Source organism: Elgaria multicarinata, chromosome 3, assembly GCF_023053635.1.
Source record: "Elgaria multicarinata webbii isolate HBS135686 ecotype San Diego chromosome 3, rElgMul1.1.pri, whole genome shotgun sequence".
Taxonomy (NCBI): domain Eukaryota; kingdom Metazoa; phylum Chordata; class Lepidosauria; order Squamata; family Anguidae; genus Elgaria; species Elgaria multicarinata.
The window spans coordinates 9,496,468-9,518,608 of NC_086173.1; the positions used below are offsets into that span (position 1 = coordinate 9,496,468).

At 47.3% G+C, this 22,141-nt stretch overlaps 1 protein-coding gene across 1 annotated transcript in view; it reads left to right on the forward strand.

The window, feature by feature from the left end:
- NCKAP1L (NCK associated protein 1 like) overlaps positions 1 to 21,750 on the forward strand; it is an 88,306-nt gene extending 66,556 nt beyond the window's left edge. The window contains exons 27-31 of the mRNA XM_063119255.1: positions 2,395 to 2,488; positions 4,656 to 4,772; positions 7,679 to 7,788; positions 12,916 to 13,005; positions 20,577 to 21,750. Coding sequence (XP_062975325.1) covers positions 2,395 to 2,488; positions 4,656 to 4,772; positions 7,679 to 7,788; positions 12,916 to 13,005; positions 20,577 to 20,702 — 537 coding nt within the window. The 3' untranslated portion in view covers positions 20,703 to 21,750. The remainder of the gene's footprint in view (positions 1 to 2,394; positions 2,489 to 4,655; positions 4,773 to 7,678; positions 7,789 to 12,915; positions 13,006 to 20,576) is intronic.
- The last annotated feature ends 391 nt before the right edge of the window (positions 21,751 to 22,141 follow it).

The following is a 22,141-nucleotide window of genomic DNA, read 5'->3' on the forward strand; positions in this document are numbered from 1 at the left end:
AGATCTCCAGATGGCCTAGGCCAAGCATGTTACAAGGGCCATCTCCTCCCTTACAACTCAATCCACTGTGCAGAAACTCTGGGTCCCTTCTCTTAGAAAGCTTAGGTTTCTTCAAGTCCCGACGTAGAGCCGTCTTGGTGCTTTGCATCCCAACTTCGTAATGCATTCCCTAATGATGCTTGCCTGTGCCCAACCATGGGTCATTTGAGAAGCTAGATGAAGACGCTTCTATTAACTTTTGAACTCGAGTGAGGGTTCTTCAGCTCCACACTCTTCATTTTGGATAAGATTTCTCTAAGGCGGTTTAAAATGGCTTTCCTGCCGTTGTTGTGCTGCGGTTGCATGGGTTGCCTTGAGCACCTTTAGGGGAGGAAAAAACCTTCGATAATTTGTTAAAGAACCAATTAAATGCAGACACGCTTGCATATCATAGGGGAACATGATAGCCAGGCCAGCGTCACAAGCTGTGGGTCGAACAGACATTCCCCCCAACCGCCAGCAGTAGGTCAGGGAGTAGCCTTCCTTCCTCCATAGTTTGTTGAATCAGTGGGATTTTGAATTGGTGCTCCCACGCTAGAAGTCCAAGCTTGGCTGGTCATTCTGGATTCCTCTGAGCTTGCATCCTCTGCTCTGTTGGATGTGTCCATGTGTCTGCATTCATCATTGAAGTAGTAACGGAGCAATAAAGGCATCTGGCCTGAGCTCAGCCTAGGCAGGGGCAAATTTATGTAACACATTAATGATTATCCAACTAGTGTTAAATTATATGTGTGTTGTTGTTTTTAAAAAAGTCCAACTTGGAAGAATGAGAGTTCAGCAGACATAAAACTACTGTGTGTCTCCCACTCCCTCTTCCTCGTAGTGTCTATTAAGGCATGATTTGTGGCTTGATGTCATTGCAATGTAAGTTTTCCCTGTCCCCGCTAGCAAGTGATGTATGGGGTAGGGAGCAGGGTGGCGAAACACCCAGCGGAAAGACTTGGGCCATAGCTAGACCTAAGGGTTATCCCTGGATCGTCCAGGGGTCAAACCTGTTCATCTAGGTGACACACAGGGGATCCAGTGCTCAGGCAGGGGTGAACCCTGGATGATCCCAGGATAAACCTTCGGTCTAGCTGTGGCCATGGTCTACACATGCAGCACAGTGAGCTGGAAATGCGGTGGCAGAGTCCCAAGGCGGTAGAGTGAACCACAGAAGGGGGAGAAATCTCAATTTTTCATGCCCCCTCAAGATGTTTTTATGCCACCCTCTCAAAAAATAGCTTGTCAGGAAAAAGGCTACAACCTTTCTTCCTGGAATGTTAGGTTTTATTTTTAATTGAAGGAATTGTGACTTGTTTGTTGGTTTGTTGGTTTGTTTTTACATGGGGGAGCACTAAAAAAATGATATGCCCCACCTGCGGTCAGAAGTGGGACCATCCAGAATTTTACCACCTCATCATCATCATCAATAATAATAATAATAATAATTTGTATCCCGCCTTTTCCCCAATACTGGGACTCAAGGCGGCTAATGATGTCGGACCTAGCCACAGTGACACATGCCTTAGTTACATCCCGATTGGATTACTGTAATGCGCTCTATGTGGGGCTGCCTTTGAAGAGTGTTCGGAAACTCCAGCTGGTTCAAAGAGCTGCAGCCAGATTGTTGACCGGGGCTGGTTACAGGGAGCACACAACTCCCCTGTTAAAACAGCTCCACTGGCTTCCAGTCTGTTTCCGGGCACAATTCAAAGTGCTGGTTATGACCTATAAAGCTCTATATGGTTCGGGTCCAGGTTATTTGAAAGACCGTATTCTCCCTTATGAGCCTGCCCGTGCTTTGAGATCTTCTGGAGAGGCCCTTCTTTCAGTCCCACCTTCTTCACAGGCGCACTTGGTGGGAACATGGGAGAGGGCCTTCTCAGTGGCTGCTCCAGTGCTCTGGAACTCTCTTCCCGGGGAAGCTAGGCTGGCTCCCTCCTTGATGGGCTTTCGGAAGCAGGCTAAAACTTTTTTGTTCCAGCAGGCCTTTGGAGAACAATCCGTCCCTCCATCTATGTTAATGTCTTATAATTTTGTTGTGTATTTTTTAATTGTTTATGGTTTTGTTTCCCTCCCCCCCCCCATGTATATTTTAAACTTTGTAAGGCCGCCTTGAGGCCCAGCATTGGGCAAAAGGCAGGATACAAATAAATATAATAATAATAATAATAATAATAATAATAATAATAATAACATTTATTTGTATCCTGCCTTTTCCCCAATACTGGGACTCATTTTTTTGCATGTGTAGCAGGCCCATTGTTCTTGTAGTGAATGCTACAAGGAAAAAGGAGCCAGGAGGCAAGGCCCAGCAGCCCCAGCTCCAGCTCTGTCTTAACATCGAGTTTGCCCTTTCTGTCTTCCCCTTAGGTGACCCTGAGCATCTTTGAACTAGCCACAGCTGCAGGGGTCCCTTGTGACATCGACCCAGCCCTGGTGTCTGCCCTTGCCAACCTGAAGAAAGGTAAGAACCTGGCTGTCCAACTTTTCTCTGACCCGTCACATGTTAGGTCTGCCATATTGAGCCGTCTGCGGGGTTGCAACGTTTATACTCTGAGACATCTACGGGGCGGCAACAGTTATGCAAGACCCCAGACAAGGCAGCTTTTCCTTGCACCAGGAACTCGCCGCTTTTCGAGGAGCTGCACAGGGAATTGTTCCAGGCTGCACAGCCGTCTCAGCGATAATAAATATTTTAACTTTGTCTCTCGGAGCCGCTGCTGCTTAGATGCTGTTGCTGCTTTTGTTTGTGTTGAAAAGGCCCACTCCCCGGCTTGATTCAAGAATGTCGGCTTGCCTGCATTTGGCTTTGTGTCTTTCTCAGTGAGCAGAGGCAAGCTTCGGTTCTTGAAATGCATGCGCATCTGTCCAGGCGCCTGCATCCCGCCAGGGGCTAAATGCGTGCATCCTCCGTACCTGGAGGCACTCATGTATTTAATAGGTGCAAGCCACGGAGACATGAGATGCCCCTTCAGTTGCTCTTGCCCCAGAGCTTTACAACTATGTGCATCTTCTCTCTTTCTCTCTTTTCATCACCTCAAATCTGAAGTCTAGATAGGGCATGGCTAGGCGGGGCGATATCCCGGGAATCGTCCCAAGATTGTCCCTGTGCATCCACATGATGCACAGGGGATCCCAGGAGCAGGGAAGGAAGATCCCTCCTTTTCCCTGGGATATGGCCCTACACTTCTATCCCGACTTTTTCCACGGTCTCGGGATGATCCTGAGACCACGGGAGGTGTGGGCCGCCGTCCCGGTTTCATCCCAGCTCCTCGTGAGTAACCATTTGGGGTGGGGGAACAGGAATATATCTCCTCCCCTTTTCGCTGGAGCGCTCATTTTCGATTAAAAAAACCCCCAAAAAAACCAAAACCAAAATGGCGGGTGCGATGTCCTCTTCCTTCTGGGATGTCGCAGACTATTTTATAGCTTTTGCTTCCTGTCCCCTCCCTTCCTTAGCTTTGGGCATTCTGAATTGCAGCTGCTGCCATGCAGAGTGCAACGTTCAAGCTGACACATATCATTTCTCCTGCCTCCCTGCAGTGCTGGTCTCAAATCTGCGTCGGTGCTGCCTCCTTCCATGCTGCAGGGCCGACCTCTTGGAAATTATTACCACCTATTTCTTCTCCTGGATTGGTGGTGGTGGGGGGGGGGGCTGTCATTCTGTGACCTCACTCCATCTAGTTACTAGTCCCTTTCTGCCACACCAGCTACATTCAAAGGGCAATCGCTGTACAAGATCTCCCCCGCCACACACACACACACAGAGCGTTTTTTTTTTTTGCTGAGTATTCTTTCCACATGAATGTGGTTCTGCAAAGGAATAATGGTGCCTTGACTCTCCTTGCTTAGAAGAGGGGTAGATCGCCATTCTTTTTATATTATGAACCCAATCAAACTCTCATACCTATTGAGCAGGGAGTTGGACTGAGCAGAGGGTTGGACTCGATGGCCTTATAGCCCCCTTCCAACTCTACTATTCTATGATTCTGTGATTTATACTCCCTCTGTGTCTGTCTCTCTCTCTCTCTCTCTTTGTATATAGTGTACACACACTGATAAATCACCACTGATAATTGTTCATGTGCCCCTAGGGAGGGCTGTTTCGTACATTTGAGGTCAAATGAACAGTTGTCCAGAGTCTCTGCAACACAGCCTTGCTGAACTTGGTGCCCTCCAGACATTTTGGGGGAGTTCAATTCCCAGCATTCCTGACTATTGGCCATTCTAGCTCGGACTGATGGGAGTTGGTGTCCAAAACATCTGGAGGGCCCCATGTTGGGAAAGGCTGCTGCAACAGGACATGCCGAATTTCCCCGTTTCCTCTCCCTACCGCAGGCTAGTGATGAGCTACTCCTCTTTGTTGGTTTTTTAATGGCATGTAAGTGTCGATTCAAGCGGAGCCAAGCAGTGTCAGTTCTGTGCAGCTTACCAGTTCCATCCATCAGATAATTTATCAGCCTATCACAGGCACCACAGGGTTTTTTTTTAAACCCTCTCACCCACTCATCCCCTTTTTGGGGGGCAAGTTTGTTGAGCAACCGAACTGGGGGATAGAGGAAACGACAGTGTAGATCAGGCTTATTACTGAAATCTCTTCCTGTTGATCATCCCTTTTGCCTCCTTGATAGACAGCCCTTCCCCAGAGGAGGAATACAAGGCTGCCTGTCTGCTGCTGGTCTTTGTGGCTGTGTCTCTGCCGTCCCTGGCCAACGACCCTTCTTCAGTTTACAGCACCGACACAGACGGTAAGACACGAGGTGCAGGCTTTCCGATTCCTCCCCAAACCTGCTGTGCTGATCCACTCGCTCATGCGACACACACACACACACACGGGCTCTGACAAACAAGTGAAGCGTGCCAAGTGTTGGACGGACTAATTGCAGGCAATGGGATCTCCTGGTTTAGCAATCCTTTCACTCAGGTGTTTGGCAGGCTGTCAGGAGCCCCGTTCTGCAGAGGAACCTGGGTGCGCGATCCCTGCATGTCCTATTTCTCTGCAGAAACAGCGGTTCTGCCGGGAACAAGGAAAGTGTGTGCACTTCCTTTCCCAGAAGAATTGCACTCTGGACAGTGGAATCACTGTGCTTTTTGGGGTGGCAGTGCCCACCTTTGATCCATAGGTATGCAGCAGCCAATGATTTCTCTCTCGCCCTCATGACTGTGACCCCATCTACATGGAGCATTTACTCCGGTTCTGCTGCACCCACCAGACGATAGCGGCACATGGCATACACCCCTCTCCATAGCAAGTGCAAGTTTTCATGCTGTAAAACTCATTGTTCTGTAAACTTGTTTTCTGATGGATTTTTCCATCGTGGTGGCTTCAGCACGGTTCGGGAGTCTGTGTGACCTCAGCTCCCTGCCGAGCAGGCTGTGGGGAGTAGCGGTGATCGATGGAAGAGAAAGTTGCATCATGAAAGCATGGATACGAGGAGAGGCGTGGGCTAAACATATCTACTCAGAAGTAACTCATTATCTTCAATTGTACTTTACTGAGTATGAGTGAAGAGAGAGGTCAGGAGAATCCTTTGGCCTGCTCTTTTTAAAATCTCCGGGACCAGTGAATGTGTGTATACATTTAATGAATTTAAAGAGTGATCGCCCCAAAGTGATCCTTACTCCCACCAAGAAAGGGTGGAGCCAAGGATAGGTTTGGCTAAACATGTCTACCCCGGGAAAGCATGGTTTGTTTTTTTTTTTAATGTATACACCACTTTACTGGCTACAATTGCCCCGGGAGGAGCAAACGCGATTTCATGAAAATCTGAATTGAAACAGCGTTGCCTCAGAAAGTGTTTCCATTTAGATAGGCCTCATGATGCAGGGCCAAGGCTATGGCAATAGGCATCCATTTGAATCTGAATGTTTAGAATCACCAAGGGCAGGAAGCAGGTTTAGCCCTGACAGCTGCTCTTTGCTTTTTCTCATTTAAGTGAGAGCCAGTAGGGCATGGCGGTTAAGAGGGCTGGACTAGGGCTGGACCTGGGTTCGAATCCCCACCCAGCCATGCAAATCACTGGATGTCCCTGGCCAATTGTCATTATTTATGGATTTGTAGCATTTTTATCCCGCCCTTTAGCCAAAAAGGCTCCCAAGGCAGCTTACAAATATATTTCTTAAGAGAGCTTCTGCCCGCAAGCTTTTTTTTTTTTTAAAGAAACACGCAACACCACGGAAAGTAGATTGGATGGGACTAATTCAGGTACTAGCTTCTTAGTTACAAAGTTCAGCTGGTCGGTCGTGGACACACTGGGAATGCTGCTGCTACTTCCTCTCTCTCTGATGGCCTCAGCAGTGAAAGTTGGTAACAGGAGGAAAGGGGTCATTATCTCCCTGCCTAGGGCCAAATCACATACTATGGTATGTATGTGTTTTAAGTGCATGCTTAGGACTGTCCATTCTCTCTCTCTCCCTCCCTCCCTCTCCAGAAAAAGCAGCCAAGGGGGGAAGGGAGGGTGAAACTGGATTGAGACCTCAGTGCAGGAGAAAGCAAAGCAAAGGATGCCTTCAGAGGCAAGAATCAACTCTCTGCAGGGAAATGTAAGAGTGTGGACGGTCCTGATTCAGATCAGCCCAGTTCCTTTTTCTGGAGGAAGAGGGTGGAGCATGCTTTTAAAAGTACATGCTTAAAGTAGCATGCAGTTTGCCCCAATTGCTGTGTATTTATACTGGTGCAAATCCATTTGTCAGTTTTACATTGCTTTGCATTGCCTAACCGGGGCGTGATGCTTGCACTTTCTTGCAGGTTAATCATATATTGGCAGCACAACAAGTGTATCACAAAGCTTGGGGCGGGGGGGGGGGGGAAGGAGGCATTTGGCAGAACAGCACAACTGCTGTTTTCATTTTGTGAGGCTGCTGAGAATTCTTCATGAGAGATCCCTGCCCCAGGGGGATTCCTCCTGCCACCATCCCAAGGGGGTGGGTGGGAAGCCATAAGATCTGGGAGCTACATTGGAAGGAGGAAGAGATGGAGGCTTGAACATACCAGAAAGAAGGAGGATCTGGTTTACAGTAGTTCATTTGGGTCTGTTTTTCTTCGATATATTCTGCTGTCCTTCTAGGCATGGCTCAACAGAGAGCCTCATCAGACAGCGGGGGTCACATTTCCCTACCGTCACTTTGCCTCCTGCTTCTGTCCCACAATAGGGATGAGAAAATTCCTCTTTCTTCACACAGGGAAGAAAGAGGAAGCAAGCAATGACCACACAGTGGGCTTTTTTATATTATTATTATTGCGCTGCTTCTCCTGCACACAGCAGGAAATGGCAGCAAGTTTCACTACAAAAAAAAGGGGAATTTTCCAGGTCTTTTTTTGTGACGGAAAAAAGTCCAGAAGGAGCGGGAGACACACAGGGGGGAATGCTGGGTTGTCAAAATGTCCCATGAAGAACCGTGAGTGGCCAGTCACGAGCGTGCCCTAAAATGCTCATCTGATGATGCTCTGAGAGGGACCAAGGAGTTAGACTCCATCAACTTCATCGGCACACTTGCCAGTTCTCAAGTCCAATATTTTTGGAGCCATTAGCTACCAGGCACCTGGATTTTTGCACCCTTCAGAGATATACAGTGTCCAAGCTGAGAGTCACAATTGTTTGTTTATATTGTTTGGACCTGATACGGGTATCTATATCCCTCTCTTTCCCTCTAGGCTATAGCAACAACATCCATTGCCTAGCCAAAGCCATCATCCAGGTCTCAGCTGCTCTCTTCACCATCTACAACAAGAACATTGAGACCCACCTCAAGGAATTCCTGATGGTGAGTGAAGCTCTTGATCTCCTCAGGGTGACCTGTGGAGCTGGATTTATCGATGCACTCATCATAAAAGGACTTTTGGCCTCATTTATTTATTGCATTGCTTGTAAATATGAGCTGCAGTGAAGGTTCCTGTTTATTTGAGTTTATTTATGTTGTTATTGCATTTATATCCCCCCCTTCCCCCCTCCAATGAACCCAAGGCGGCGTACATAATCCTCCTCCTCTCCATTTTATCCTCACAACAACAACCCTGTGAGGTAGGTTGGGCTGAGAGGCTGTGATTGGCCCAAAGTCACCCACTGGGTTTCCATGGCCAAGTGGGGACTAGAACCCGGATCTCCCGACTCCCAGTCCAACACCTTCGCCATTACACCACACTGGCTGAGTTGTGGCTTGCTGGTAGGGCTGTCGGGGGAGTGAGTGCGGAGAGGGGCGGAAAGTTGCCACGTGTGTGGCTAAAAGTATGAATGTCTATCCAAGAGGTTGCTGGTTCAAATCCCACATTGGCCATGAACTCAGCACAGTCAAGTATGTCCAGAATAAGTCCCAGTGAGCTCAATGGTTCTTAATCCTAGGTGAGTCGGTGTAGGATTGCAGCCTCAGCAGCCCTTAGAAAAGCCTCAGCACCCTCATCTGCAATATGGAGAGGTCCTGGTGTTGATGCTGATATTACTGGACTTATCTTACAAGGCTTATTGGAAGGGCCATGGTGATTTGTATGCAAAACGTTTTAAACTGTGAGCATCCTGTATAAAGAGCCAGCATTAATAATAAAAGCTGCCACCTCCTTCGTTTCCAGCCTGGAACTCTGAGAGCAGAGTGTGTCCAGGAGAGGGGACCCAACAAACTTGAGAACCAGGGGGATAATTTCACTGCAAAAAGCCTATTTTGTAGTTAGTCTTTTTGCTTTTACTTCAACCTATTTTTTTTTTTAAACTTTTACAGCACAATCCTCTCTGGGCTTCTTAAGCCTCACCGTGTCTAATGAAGTTTTCTCCTTAATAAGTCTGTTTACGACTATAGCCTTAACCCCAACATTTGCTGAGGCTGAACTTAAAATCAGATTGAAGGATGTCTTTTAAACAGCAAGCTCTTTCTCTGTTATCAGACTTTAAAACGCCTGCCCTGGTATCACGTGATAAAGTGTAACCATTGTCACGAATCCTGCATGTCTGATTTTCAGAGTCCTCCTAGAAAGGAAGAGGTGGGCAAGTTGAAGACCTCCGGATTTTTTTGGCTTACAGCTCTCATCAGCTTCTAGCCAGCATGGAAAGGGGAGTACTTAGAACCTAAGGTTTCAGCAAAAGAGCTTGCAAGTGGTATTAGAGGAAACCCACCCACCCCCGGGCCCAGCAAATAGAGAAAATACCAAAATTATTTCCTCACCCCCTTCCTTGTTTTCACTATTGGTCAATTTCACAGAAAATGGTTTTTTTTTATTTGCTGATAAAGATAATTTGTTTTCTGAGAAACTGGCCTCTTTCTTATTTGCAGCAGAAAGACTGAGACAAATTTAGGTGGACAAATATGTGGTGGACAGTTTCTTAAGGCTCTTTCATTTTCATTATTGTGTTTCGTTCAAATGCAGCCGCTCACTGTTCCCAAAGCCTGCTTGATGTGTTGCCACTCACACTCACGTTTACAGGTCTCTCGAAATGTAAAAGCAAATGAAACAAAACCTCCCCCACTCCCGGTTGATCACTTTCCAACATTGGACTTGAATGGGGTTCTTCTCATGACACTGATTGCCCCCTTTTTCGAACCCTTAGTGAAGGTTTGTAGAAACATGCCCTGAAACTATCTTTCTTCTGACCGTTATTCCCACTTAAGAGCCTCCAGAGCTGAAGAAGTCTTTCTCCCCCCCACCACTAGGGGGCTGTCTATATGTCCTGGGTACCCTGAGGTGGCTGCACAGTGGCGCTGCATCATTTATACGACACAGCTGCCAACTCGTCACCACAGTGTTTTTTTTTGACAAAACTGCATGCTTTAAAAGTAGCCGACTTCCTGTGGCTTTTCCCTTTGCTGCGAGGTCACCTCCTTCTTTCCGCTTGCTGTCGGTGGTGACCTTGCTTTGGGTTCAAGCTGGGGGTGTTCCCAGGGGTGGAACAAGGCCGAAGATAGGACGTGGTAAGCCAGGAAGGCAGGGCAGAGGACAGGGGTCAGGCTTGACAAGGCAAATGATTGTCGGTGCTGTGGCCTCCTGCAAAGAAGATTTTGTGTTTCGCCGCACAGCTGCGATGCCGTGGGATTTTGAGGGAACGAGTGACCAAGGCCTTGTCAAGACACGGCCTAGGACAAGATTGCACTGGCCCTTCTCCTTTTGTCTTGCTCAACCGTGCACGTGGGCAAGGCCACAGGCTCAAAGGCCTGCTTCCCCCCTGATCCTTGGAAGGAAGCGCTATTGCAGCCCAGTCTTAAAACATGGCCTCTTTTTGGCCAGCAATGGACCACTTAAAATCTGGACCGCTGCTTAGCAAACAACTAGGTAGAGAATGTACAGGAGTGGCCACATTATCCATTTAGGATTTTCTGAAGTTGGCAGAGCACACGTCCCACCCCCACCCACCCCCACAACACAGCCACACACTGAGCTCCCAGGAGCATGGAACGTTAATTGTGCCTCTGCCATTTGCTGCTGGGCCCTCCATTGGGTTTAACTGCCCATCTGCTCAATTGGGGAGAGATCCCTGGGCCTTGCAAATCCTCCTCCTTTGCCAGACAGCTTTCTCCCTGCTAACATTTCAGGCTGCTCACGTATCACACAACTGTCTTGTCCCATGGCTGGCACCGTGAGAAGAGTCGATCCCGCTGGCTGTGAGTGATGGATAGAGGCACCACTAAGCATGATCACTCTCTTATTTCTAGCCTGTGGGAGCCAGCATGATTTATCTGTTGATTAGATGCAATGGCAGCTTGCGTTCCCTTCGCCATCATGCCAGGTGAAATGTTTCCTTGCAGCTCATTGTAAAGGAAATGCAATTGTTAGGGAGTCAGCTGTATTGCAAAGTTACTGGACTGGAATCCTGGAGTAATGGATGCTACCCTTTTTTCCCCCCAGCAGGCAGAAATTCAACTAGTATAGCCTTTTCCATGATATGGAGGCAATGATGGGAAACACTTCACCAGTTGAATTTCTGCCAGCCATGCGTCTGTTAAAGGCACAGGAGACCTACTAGGACGAAGGTGGCAACCTCTGCTTGGAAGGGACGTTCCTTTTGCAAGTTGTTCTGGAGTCTGGAATGAGATGTGCACCTGCTGAGCCTGCCAAACAATTAAGGATGCCCTTAGCTTTTAACAGAGCTGATTAAATTTACATATTGCACAAAAGAAAGGTGCTTTTTATTGAGGATTCTGGGAAAAAGATGACAGTTCCTCTTCAACATATGTTTTAAGTGTTCTTCGTTTAAAGGAAGGAAAGTCATTTTAATTACTTTAATTACGCCTCTGTGAAAAAGGCATATGCCTTGGCGCTCTTAGGCTAATGAGTTTGCTGATTTCCTGTTCTGATGAAGTGGATAGTGCAGCTTTATGTTTAACAATTCGCTGGGTGGCTGGAAAGGTAGTCTATTGGCCTCTTAGCAAGCTAGCATTTATTATTATTATTATTGGCAGTCTAGTAATTTTTGTTGGCTTATTTGCAAGACTGGGACAGTGCTGTGGTTCCCAGCATTTTCCCAGTCAGCCAGCAGCAATTTTTAAACACATCAACCAGTTTAATACTGACAGAGCCAAGGCAATTACTAGGCACTTAAATGATTTAGGGCCCAGATCCATAGGACACAAATCTGCATAAAATTTGCATGTGCTAATTCATATCCATATAAGCAAATTTAGAAATAAGTACTAGGACTTATTTAAATTTCACAGAAGGCAAACTTAGCCACTTCATTTCTCATCCGAATCATCGCAAATAAAATAAATTCAGTTAATTTCCATCCTTGCCCAGATCATCCCAAATCAGTAGTTCCTCTTCAGTTACAATTAATTTGCAAGGATGTGAAAAAAATAATAAAAAAAAAGAGAGCGGCTAGTAGGTAGCTTTGTTAAGGACACAAAAAATGGCACCTTTTGCATCAAAGTGGAGTTTCAAAAATTTGAGAGTACTAATTCAAAGGCAACCCAAGGGCCAATCAGTGAATTAATTAGGGCATAATCCTATGCATGATTAGTCAGAAAAGGTCCTACCTCTGCTAGCATTCCCCAGGCAGCAAATAAGTCCTAGTAATTATTTATTTCTAAATATTCATAAGATTGCGCCTGTAATTAATTTCCTAACTCCCACCCAGATCCTGCTCCAAAACGTAAGCAGTTCCCCTTCAGTTAGTTACCCCATTCATCAGTTATCGTTACGGCCATGAATTTCATTCATAATATAAAACGATGCACAATTCCATTTGTGGGGCAAAGAGGGGGGGGAGTTTCAAATTGCGTGGGGAAGAGATATACATAGCACTTGACTGCCGTGGTAACTGATAGCATTGAGCAACTTTTCTTAGGTTTTTTTTTTATCATTGTGTGTAACTTTCCCCAGACATTTCTTTTTGTTTAAGCAATAGACAATAACCCAGTGTTGCAATCCTGCGTGAAACGCTGGTGGCAGAGGGCAGCGAAGGAGGCTGCGTTGCCCTTCCCCCCCACACACACACTCAGAATCCCTCCCTCCCAAATTGCTTTTCTTTCCATGGGTTTTTTTTTGGGGGGGAGATAAAGGGACACAAGGTGAGGAAAGCAGCTTGGGGTGAGCAGCCTTGGGCAGGAAAACAGTCCAAGGGTTAAACACCTCCTCCCCCATCACGCTGGTCTGGCACCTTTGATTGCAGCCCCCCCCCCCCCCGTTTCATTTTAAACAAATTGGGGCAAAGTTGCCTACAGCTGTGTAGCACAAAAGACTTCCTCCCCTGGGGCTCTAAATTTCTTTACGTAAGGGTGTTTTTCGGAGCACAGTCTCTCTATTCAAGAGTCTGTTCCACAAAGCCCTAATGACTTTCCCAACTTAACCAGTGTGCTTTTTCAACCTACACTCTAACTCTGATTAATCTCCCCAGTTAAACCTTGCAGCCCTAGCCACTGTCAACTGCAGGAGAAATTGACTTGGATTCTTTTGTCTCTCCCTTGTCTTCCTAGCTGGCATCTGTTAGCCTTTTGCAGCTGGGGCAAGAAGCTGAACGCGTGAAAGCCAAGAACAGGGAGTCCATCTCATTACTCATACACTTGGTAAGTGTCAGATAGGGTTAGAGGTTTGTGTATGCATGGGTGTTTCCTGCATAATGCACTTGAGTTAAGTGAGGGCCACGTTAGAACACTGCTACACTTCCTCAGTCCCTGGCCTAATCTATACCAAGCACGATATTGCACTATGAAAGTGGTATGAAACTGGTATATAACAGGGTTGTGCACAGGGCCTCCAAACCGGTTTGGATCTGATCCGGACCTTCCGGATTGGGCCCGAATCGGTTTGAGTTGATCTGGACTTCCCCTGATCCACTCCAGAACTGGATCCGGAGCGAGATCCAGAGGTCCAGATCGCTATTTGGACACTATTTTGCCCCCCTCCCCCACTTACCTGGCTCCGTCGTGGTCCAGGCAGCGGCTTCAACTGATGCCCAGGCCTAAGACCGGAAACAGGCTGCGGCGGAGGCAGGTAAGCCCCCTTCCCCCTTACCTGGGTCCCCTGCTGTCACTGCACGGGCCACAGTGGTGGCAGAGCCAGGTAATTCCCCTCCCCCACTTACCTGGCTTGGCATCCATCACGGTCTGGGCAGTGGCTTCAACTGACGCCCAGGCCTAAGACCGGAAACAGGCCTGTTTCTGGCCTTTGGCCTGGGCATCAGTTGAAGCTGCCACCTGGACCACGACAGAGGCAGGTAAGCCCCCCTCCCCCCAGATAAGCCCCCTCCCCCAGGTAAGCCACCCTCCCCCCAGATAAGCCCCCTCCCCCACTTACCTGGTAAGCTCCCATCCCCACTTACCTGGCTCTGAAGCTTCAGAATGGTCCAAATCGCTTCAGGCCAATCCGGACTTCCCCTGATCCACTCCGGAACAGGGCTTCGGAGATCCAGATCAGCCTGCTCTGCTTCGGATCCGGGGATCCGTAACGGAGCGGAGCACACCCCTAGTATATAGAAGACAAAAGCCACACTACTGCTTTATAGCAGTATGGGCCCATTGACACATACTGCTTTCATACTGCAATATCCTGCTTGGTGTAGATTAGGCCCCTGTTCCTGTAGAGTTCAAAGAGAGACAGACCCATAACCAGGACCAGACCCACTCTGGCCTATTTTTCATCTTCCCTCCCCATTCCCTTTTCTTTTTGTATCTTGTCTATTAGACTGAGTCTGCAGGGAGCGACTCTTTTACCTTTTAATCTCGGTACGTGACCTACTTCATTCTTCCTTTGAGCCAAACAGGGTTGTGTTGTGTGTGTTTTAATGATATCATTGAGAGCCTTCCTTGCTAATCAGCCCAGACTCCCAGTAATTCCTTCCTTTGGCCAGAAAAGGGTGATACCACACAGGCTGACTTCTAGCATGGTAATCCTTGTGTCCCAGATTCAACGATTGACAGCAGGTTCAAGTCATCACATCGTTCTTTCAGTACACAGTTCATGTATAGATCTACGCATATATGAATGCTGTTTTATTCTTGTTGTACTGTGGACTTCCTTTTGGGACATCTGGTTGTCCACTGTGGAAACAGAATGCAGTCTGATCCAGCCCGGCACTAATTAGGTTCTTTCCTTTCGCACAGAGTAATTATGTGTGCGCGCGTTTTGCTTCATGGCCACACTCATAAACAGCTGCTTAAGGCTGCAGTCTTAAATACAATACTAGCAAGTAAATCCTACTGAACTTTGGGTGACCTACTTGTGAGTAAAAGTGCCCAGGACTGTGCACTAAGCCATGCATTTTGAGAATAGCCTATGGGCCAATGAAGATGGTGTAATTAAATGGTTAAAATAAGATGAATTGGGGTGGGGGGATACAATGCTGTAGCACCCACAGCCAGTGGCATATTTAATGCCCGCCCTTGCTGCAAAATAATGTATGTTCGATTGTTGCATGCAGTGATCTACATGCAGGTTTAAGAAGTGCTTTCCAGGTATGAAATGAGTGACGCAGCCCTTGAGTGTGTGAAAATGTTGGACCTTGGAGAACAGGGATCTAATCCTACTTTGGCAGTCAATTTACCTCAGGCAAATTGCTGCTGGCCAGTCCCCTTTTTCTACTTCTTTATACTGCGATTCATAATTGCCAAATGCAAAAATGTTGTGAGGGACAATGGGGTCTAAGACTGAAAAAAACTGGGCATGTTTAACCTGGAGAAGAGAAGATTAAGGGGAGACATGATAGCACTCTTCAAATACTTGAAAGGTTGTCACACCGAGGAGCGCCAGGATCTCTTCTTGAGCCTCCCAGGGTGAAGGACACAGAATAACGGGCTCAAGTTACAGGAAGCCAGATTCCGGCTGGACACCAGGAAAATCTTCCTGACTGTTAGAGCAGTATGACAATGGAACCAATTCCCTAGGGGGGTCATGGATTGTGGGCTCTCCCACACTAGAGGCATTCAAGAGGCAGGTGGACAACCATCTGTCAGGGATGCTTTAAGGTGGATTCCTGCATTGAGCAGGGGGTTGGACTCAGTGGCCTTATAGGCCCCTTCCAACTCTACTAATCTATGATTATGTAATTATGTAACCTGGGGGCTGTCTATACGTGCCCATAGCCCCTCGGGGGCTGCAAATCTGCACTGCTCAGCTTTTCCGCAAAGCTGTGCAGGAAAAAAAGCCGGAGACTCGCCCCCAACTTTTTTGGTGGGAGCGAGGGCGCCTGGCTCTTCTGCCATCTGACCTCACTCCTTGGCTGATACAGGGGGCAATCCTGATGGAAACTAGAAAAAGGGTGGGGGGCATCTCCAGAACCCAGATGTTCTCCGGAAACCCTGCGCTCCCTCCTTGGTGTCAGCATTACCCTACGCCAGCCTTCCTCAACCTGGGGCGCTCCAGATGTGTTGGACTACAACTCCCAGAATGCCCCAGCCTGGCTGGGGCATTCTGGGAGATGCAGTCCAACACATCTGGAGCGCCCCAGGTTGAGGAAGGCTGCCCTACGCCATCCCAGGTAAGTGAAACCGCAGGGTTTTGGGGGAAGACAACCCCCTTGACACTACCTTAAATATGTAGCACCAACTGAGCCTCACTGGTCCCCCCCTTTATTTTACCCAGAAGTCAGCACACAGAATCCAGATCGGGATTGGGATGCACCTCTTGAGGAGATTTAAACCTTCTCACTCAGCCCTCCCCTACAAAAAAATTCACCTTTCCACGTTGTACGGGGGCAAACAAAAAAATCTATAGGGGGAAAGTGGATAGGTGGGGAGGTTTAAATCTCCCCTTCCCATGCACAGTGATCCCAGTCCAGATCGAAGTCCTGCGTACTGTCAAGGTGAAAGAAATGGTGAGCATCAGCTGCATGCTGCATATTTAATGTAATATCTAGTCTAGCCTTGCAACACATGGGTTGGGTTTTGGTTGTTTTGAATAAATATTTTATGCACAAACTATGCTATATAAACATTAGCTATAACCCGGAGTCCTTCTGTTTGTGGACTTCAATCCAAAACTGGGAATGAAGACAGATGTAATGTTCTTAAGAGCGTTGGGGCTGCTGTGGAAGCATCTTTATCATATTCAGTCTAAAGGTACCGGTGTCCATCCAATGTGGGGGGGGGGGGACAGTAGTACAAGTTTTAAGAAGAAGCCGGCTGTGTAAAATGCTGAGTTCCACCCCATCCCAGTGATGTCACAAGAAACCACCACCCCGTCCTCAGAGCAATTTTGCGCTTTTAAGAAAATGTCCCCTCCCCCCCCTTTTTTTTTAAAAAAAGAATGAGGCAACAAATGGATGTGTGAAATTTCATGTGTCAGTTTACATTTTTATTTTAATGTAGACTGAAACGTAGGAGGATGGGTGAGATTGAGCTACCCTTCAATTTGCTGGTTGCACACCTGTCATTTCAGCAGTGAAAGGATGGCTGAGGGCCACCCAGGCCGAACTCTCCTTTTATATTATGTCTGTCTTCGCCCTGTTTTGAGGAGTGGAAGATGAGTATTTTCTTGATGGAAGTGATTTTATTGGGCTGCAGGGAGTCATCAGGATGTACAAATAGGACCCCAGAAGCAGATGAATCATACAGTTCTCTAGGCTGCCTTCCACGGCTTGTGCAGAGGGCCTACTGAGGCAGCAAATTCAGGGCTTGCCACACTTTCAGCTGGCCTTAGGGGGCTCGCTAGGAAAGCACTTTGATTTCCCTCTTGCTCCACTGAAAGATTTTCTCTAAGGAACACTTGTAACAGGCGGACAGAATGTAGCAGTGGCATAGTTAGCGTTCAAAACATTTTAAATGAGTCATTCAGAGGGCAAAAGAGATTAAAATACCCAAACAGAAATCCACATTACCTACCCTAGAATTACCCCCACAACCTTCTAGTGCACTTCTGCTTCTCTCTTGGGCAGTCCCCATGGTTTGCTTTTGCTAGTTCATCCTCACCCCCTCATGGCTGCATGTGTGTGTTGTATGTGTGTGTTGTATGAGCTATCTGTCCCTCCATAAGGCTCATAGCATACCCTGCTTATAATCATTCAGTTGAAACATGATATTCCCCTTGGTGCAAGTTCCTGTTCTTGGGCTTCTTTAGATTAAGGGGGAATCATGTTTCCTTACTGGGGCTTTGCGTCCTGCTGCTCTTACACAATTGTAATGGGCTGCATTACACGGGCGGAGAGGGCCGACCATGTGGTCTGTAACGGAAAGCTTCCCCTCCTCTCGCTGCTCATAGCCCTAAATGGGGGCATCGCCCTCTAGTGGGTGATTTGTAGCGCAACTTTCTCTGTACACGGTAGGAAATCCCAAGATATTTCAGTAGAATCGGGATATCGCAGGGTTCTTTTTAAAATGGAATTGCAGGGGGAAGGTGTTGGAGACATGCAGGAGGTTGCTGACATTGTCAAAAGGACCCACGAACTTCCGTGAGTGGCCAGTCATGACCGTGCCCTTATTTTGCTCATGTGAAGAAGCCCTTTCTTTCCTTCCCAACTTCTTCTATTTTTTTTTAATGTTCATGAATAGCAAAGAAAAGGTAGAGGACTTGATATGGGGGCGTTTGAGAAGTGGACTCAGGTGTTACTTGTAGCTGTGGATGGTAATGCCCCCTGGGACACTGGAAGCCAGGCTTCACCCGCAGAAGAAGGGACACGATGAAACTGCAGCTGGATGGGGGACACTGGTGGAGGAGCAGGAGCAGATATAGGCACCACTAATGTACCAGGGGAGGAGACAGCTAACATGGCTCAAGCAAATGAGCCAAGCCACATGGCATGGGGACTGGGGAGTGGCTGCCTGAACCAAGACATTCAGGAATTTGGTCGGGGACTTTGGGGTGCAAAGATCAGGGGAACCAATCAATGTTTTAATTGGCCGGGCTGGTTTTTTGGTGCTCTAAGCTACTGGCGCTGATGTATCTATCTCCTGACTGAAGGGGGAGGGAAGGGTGGGTGGGTTGCACTAACGAAGAGGGCAAACATGCTTGCCTCCTATTGGTTTCGGGACCACTGTCCTGGGCACCCTGGCTTGGTGAAGAGAGCTGCCCGAGAAGCACAAGAGGCCACATACCAGTACCCAAAGCAGCTTGGGTGATGCATCTCCATTAGGAGCTCCTGTGGCAGTGGGAGATGGTTATTGATTCTTCTGTTGATGAGAGGAGACGGCTCAGCTAGGGAGGGCCTGGATTCCTGGGTGGGATTGATATTCGCTGGGCGCACAGTTTCTGCAGCAAAGCAATTTAAATGCAAATGTTTCAATCTGGAGGGTGCGAACGAGCTGGCTGGCACGGCGTTCCCTCGCTGCTCCAATCGGAGGGGTGGGATAGAGACACCACCTTCGGCAGAAGCCCACTGGAGTTGCTCGCAGGACAAAGAGGGACAAACGACTTTTGTGGATTCTGCTAAGCAGCCTTCCTCAACCTGGGGCGCTCCAGATGTGTTGGACTGCACCTCCCAGAATGCCCCAGCCAGCCGGCTGGGGCATTCTGAGAGTTGTAGTCCAACACATCTGGAGCGCCCCAGGTTGAGGAAGGCTGTGCTAAGGCATGCTGAGAACACAGGTGGCTAGCCGGTCAACAGCGTGTTGTTTCTGATCTGTCTCAAGCAGGGGGAAAGGTTCCTCACACACACACACCCCCGCCCCATATCATCTTTAATACTGAACCTCCACGAGAGGCTTTGGAATACCTTTCCCTGGAGATGTTCACAAAATGGCCAAAGCAGCCCTTTGCGTTTCTTGAAGCTCTGGAGTATTGTCATAGAAACAAGGAATAGGTTTCACAACCTGGTGAGACTGCTGGACGTACAATAGTTTTGAAGTCAGTTGAAAGTGGTTTGAGTCCGGCTTCACTTCCAACTGTGTGCGTTTTGCTTGGCTCTCACCTCTGAAATCAAACAGGTTTTGAAACCATACTTTAACTTCAAAGTCTGTTTACCAGGGGTAAAAGCAGGATGAGTGTGCATACCACAAGAAGCAGTCTCTCTTTCAAATTGCCGCCTTCTCCCTGGGACATGGGAGAATATAATATGCTTTCAAGCAGAGCCATGAATTGACTTGGGTGCTGAATCTGGATGTTTTCAACACCCAGTATGTATCACCCTGACCTATACGCCAGTTGGCAATGCCAGATAACCATGTGCCCCCTTTCCCCACCTAGTGTCATCTTCTATTATGGACTTCACTGCCACAAGATGTAGTGATGGCCACCAATTTGGATGGCTTTAAAAGGGGGTTGGATAAATTCCTTGAGGAGAAGACTACCAATGGCTACTGGCCCTGGTGGTTAGGTGCTACCTCCAATATCCGAGACAGTAAGCCTGTGTGCACCAGTTGCTGGGGAACATGGGTGGAAGGGTGTTGATGCAGCATGTCCTGCTTTGTTGGTCCCTGGTCAACAGTTGGTTGGCCATTGTGTGAACAGAGTGCTGGACTAGATGGTCTGATCCATCATGGTGCTTCTCAGGCTCGATTTCTGCAATGCGCTCTACATAGGGCTACCTGTGTGCCTAGTCCGGAAACGTCAACTAGTTCAAATTATGGCAGCCAGGCTGGTCACCGCTACACCTAGGGGTGACCACATTACACCAGTTTTAAAATCTCTTCACTAGCTGCCAATTAGTTTCCGGGCGAAGAATAAAGTGTTGGTTATCACCTTTAAAGCCCTACATGGTTTGGGTCCAGGCTACCTGCGGGATCGCCTTCTCCCGTACAATCCGCCCCACACACTCAGGTCCTCTGGGAAGAATTTACTCCAGCCTACAAAAATAAGGCTGACAACTATTACCCAGAGGACCTGTTCTTTTGCTGCTCCCGGATTGTGGAATGGCCTGCCGGAGGAGACTCGTCAACTTAACAGTCTTCCGGAATTTAAGAAAGCCATAAAGACTGATCTCTTCCAGCAGACCTACCCAGTTGAATTTTAAGATGTGTTTTAATAATGTGCTGCTTTTAATAATGTATTACTTTTACATGTTTTAATCAATTATATGTATTTTATGGTGTTTGCATTTGTGTTGTACCCCGCCTCGATCCAGAGGGAAAGGCGGGTAACAAATAAACAACTTCTTCTTCTTCTTCTTCTTCTTCTTCTTCTTCTTCTTCTTCTTCTTCTTCTTCTTCTTCTTATTATTATTATTATTATTATTATTATTATTATTAAATGTTCTATGTATCTCTTTCAGCTTGTGGAGGAGTCGCCCTTCTTGACCATTGACATGCTGGAGACCTGCTTCCCATACGTCCTCCTGCGTAATGCTTACCGCGAAGTCTCCAGAAGTTCTGCCCTGAGCCGGCTCCCTGCACACTGACCTGTGCTTTTCCCTTCACCTGTCATGCCACGGGGGCATGAGTTGCAGTCGCCCATGAGCGCGTAAATGCAGAACTCTCTTAGGCAAGCCTGGAACCCTTGTGTGCCTTAGTTTGCTAATGGCAGCAGTGATCAATGACATAGTTTTTCAGCCCCTCCCCCCGAAATTATGATCTTGCTGTGGCGAGTTTGTTCACAAAGTTGGGTGGTGGGCAGTTCCATCCTAATTTATATAACACTTTTGTGATGGTTGTCAGCTCCTCCTAGGGTGCTTATTAGCAGAGGCTACAGGCTTTGCCACTATGTTTGATTTGGCGACCTTAGGAAATCATCCACCCTGGGGCTACCCAGTGTCACCACCATTGGCTTAACCCTTTAAGGCACAATCTTATGAAAGTTTAGCATTGCTGGCGGAGGAATGCTAGAAGTTGCAGGACCTTTAGTTGTCACCCCCTACCTACAGAAACAAAACCTATGTATGTGTGCACATTCTTTCCATCTTTCCTTTGCTTCTGTCTTCCCCTGTGTCAAGATTTAGATTGTAAGTTCCTTAGGGCAGGGACCTACCTTTTCTTTTTCTTTTCTTAAAAAAAAGCTTATGTGATTGCAAATGAAGTTCCAAGGATGCCAATAAACATATATAAGTATCAGAAGCAATAATAGTCACCCCCTCCAATTTCCTAATCTTTACATTTGCTTCATTTCTAAGCAGATTGTACCATCATATATATGGAAATTATACCTGAAAGAAAGCTAGGAAATAGCCTACAGAGATTTTCACTCTGCTGCTTTTTCCATTGTGCGTGCAATTGTTTTTTTCACAGGGCACCATTCAGTGACTACAAGTTGAGAATAGGGCCAGGCCATGAAAGAAGAAGGGAGAGGGTAAGTGTGGCTGAGAGAAGATGCCTCTGTGTGCACATGTGTGTATAGCAGGGCCTACACTAGTGCCATGCTGAGCCCATTATAAGGGGCGGGCAGGTTACATCACTTATCAACTGAGCCACTCTGGGGGGGTTGTGTAACCTAGAATCATAGATTTTTAGAGTTAGAAGGCACCTTAGAGGTAATCTAGTCAAACCTGATTCCTTTCGGCAACAATAAACTATGGTCTTTGCTTAAACCAACTTGCCTTTTAGTTCTGAAATGTCCTGGCCTCAGCTGGACTGACATCTCCTTTTATCAGATATGGCTTAATTTTGCAGTGGGCAAATAAGTGAAAAAGGCGTTGAGCATAATTTGAAAATGCTTTTCAATTACTTTTTATTGAACCGACTTTAAAACACACACACACACACAGAGTATATCATTTGGTCTGTGATTCTTAGGGCTTAAACTGCAAACATTTACAACAACTCCCTGACAGCTACTTCATCTAAGAAAAGGCAGCTTCTGAAGGGGATGATTTGAAGCAGAGAAGCAACAGGGAAGAGGGTACTT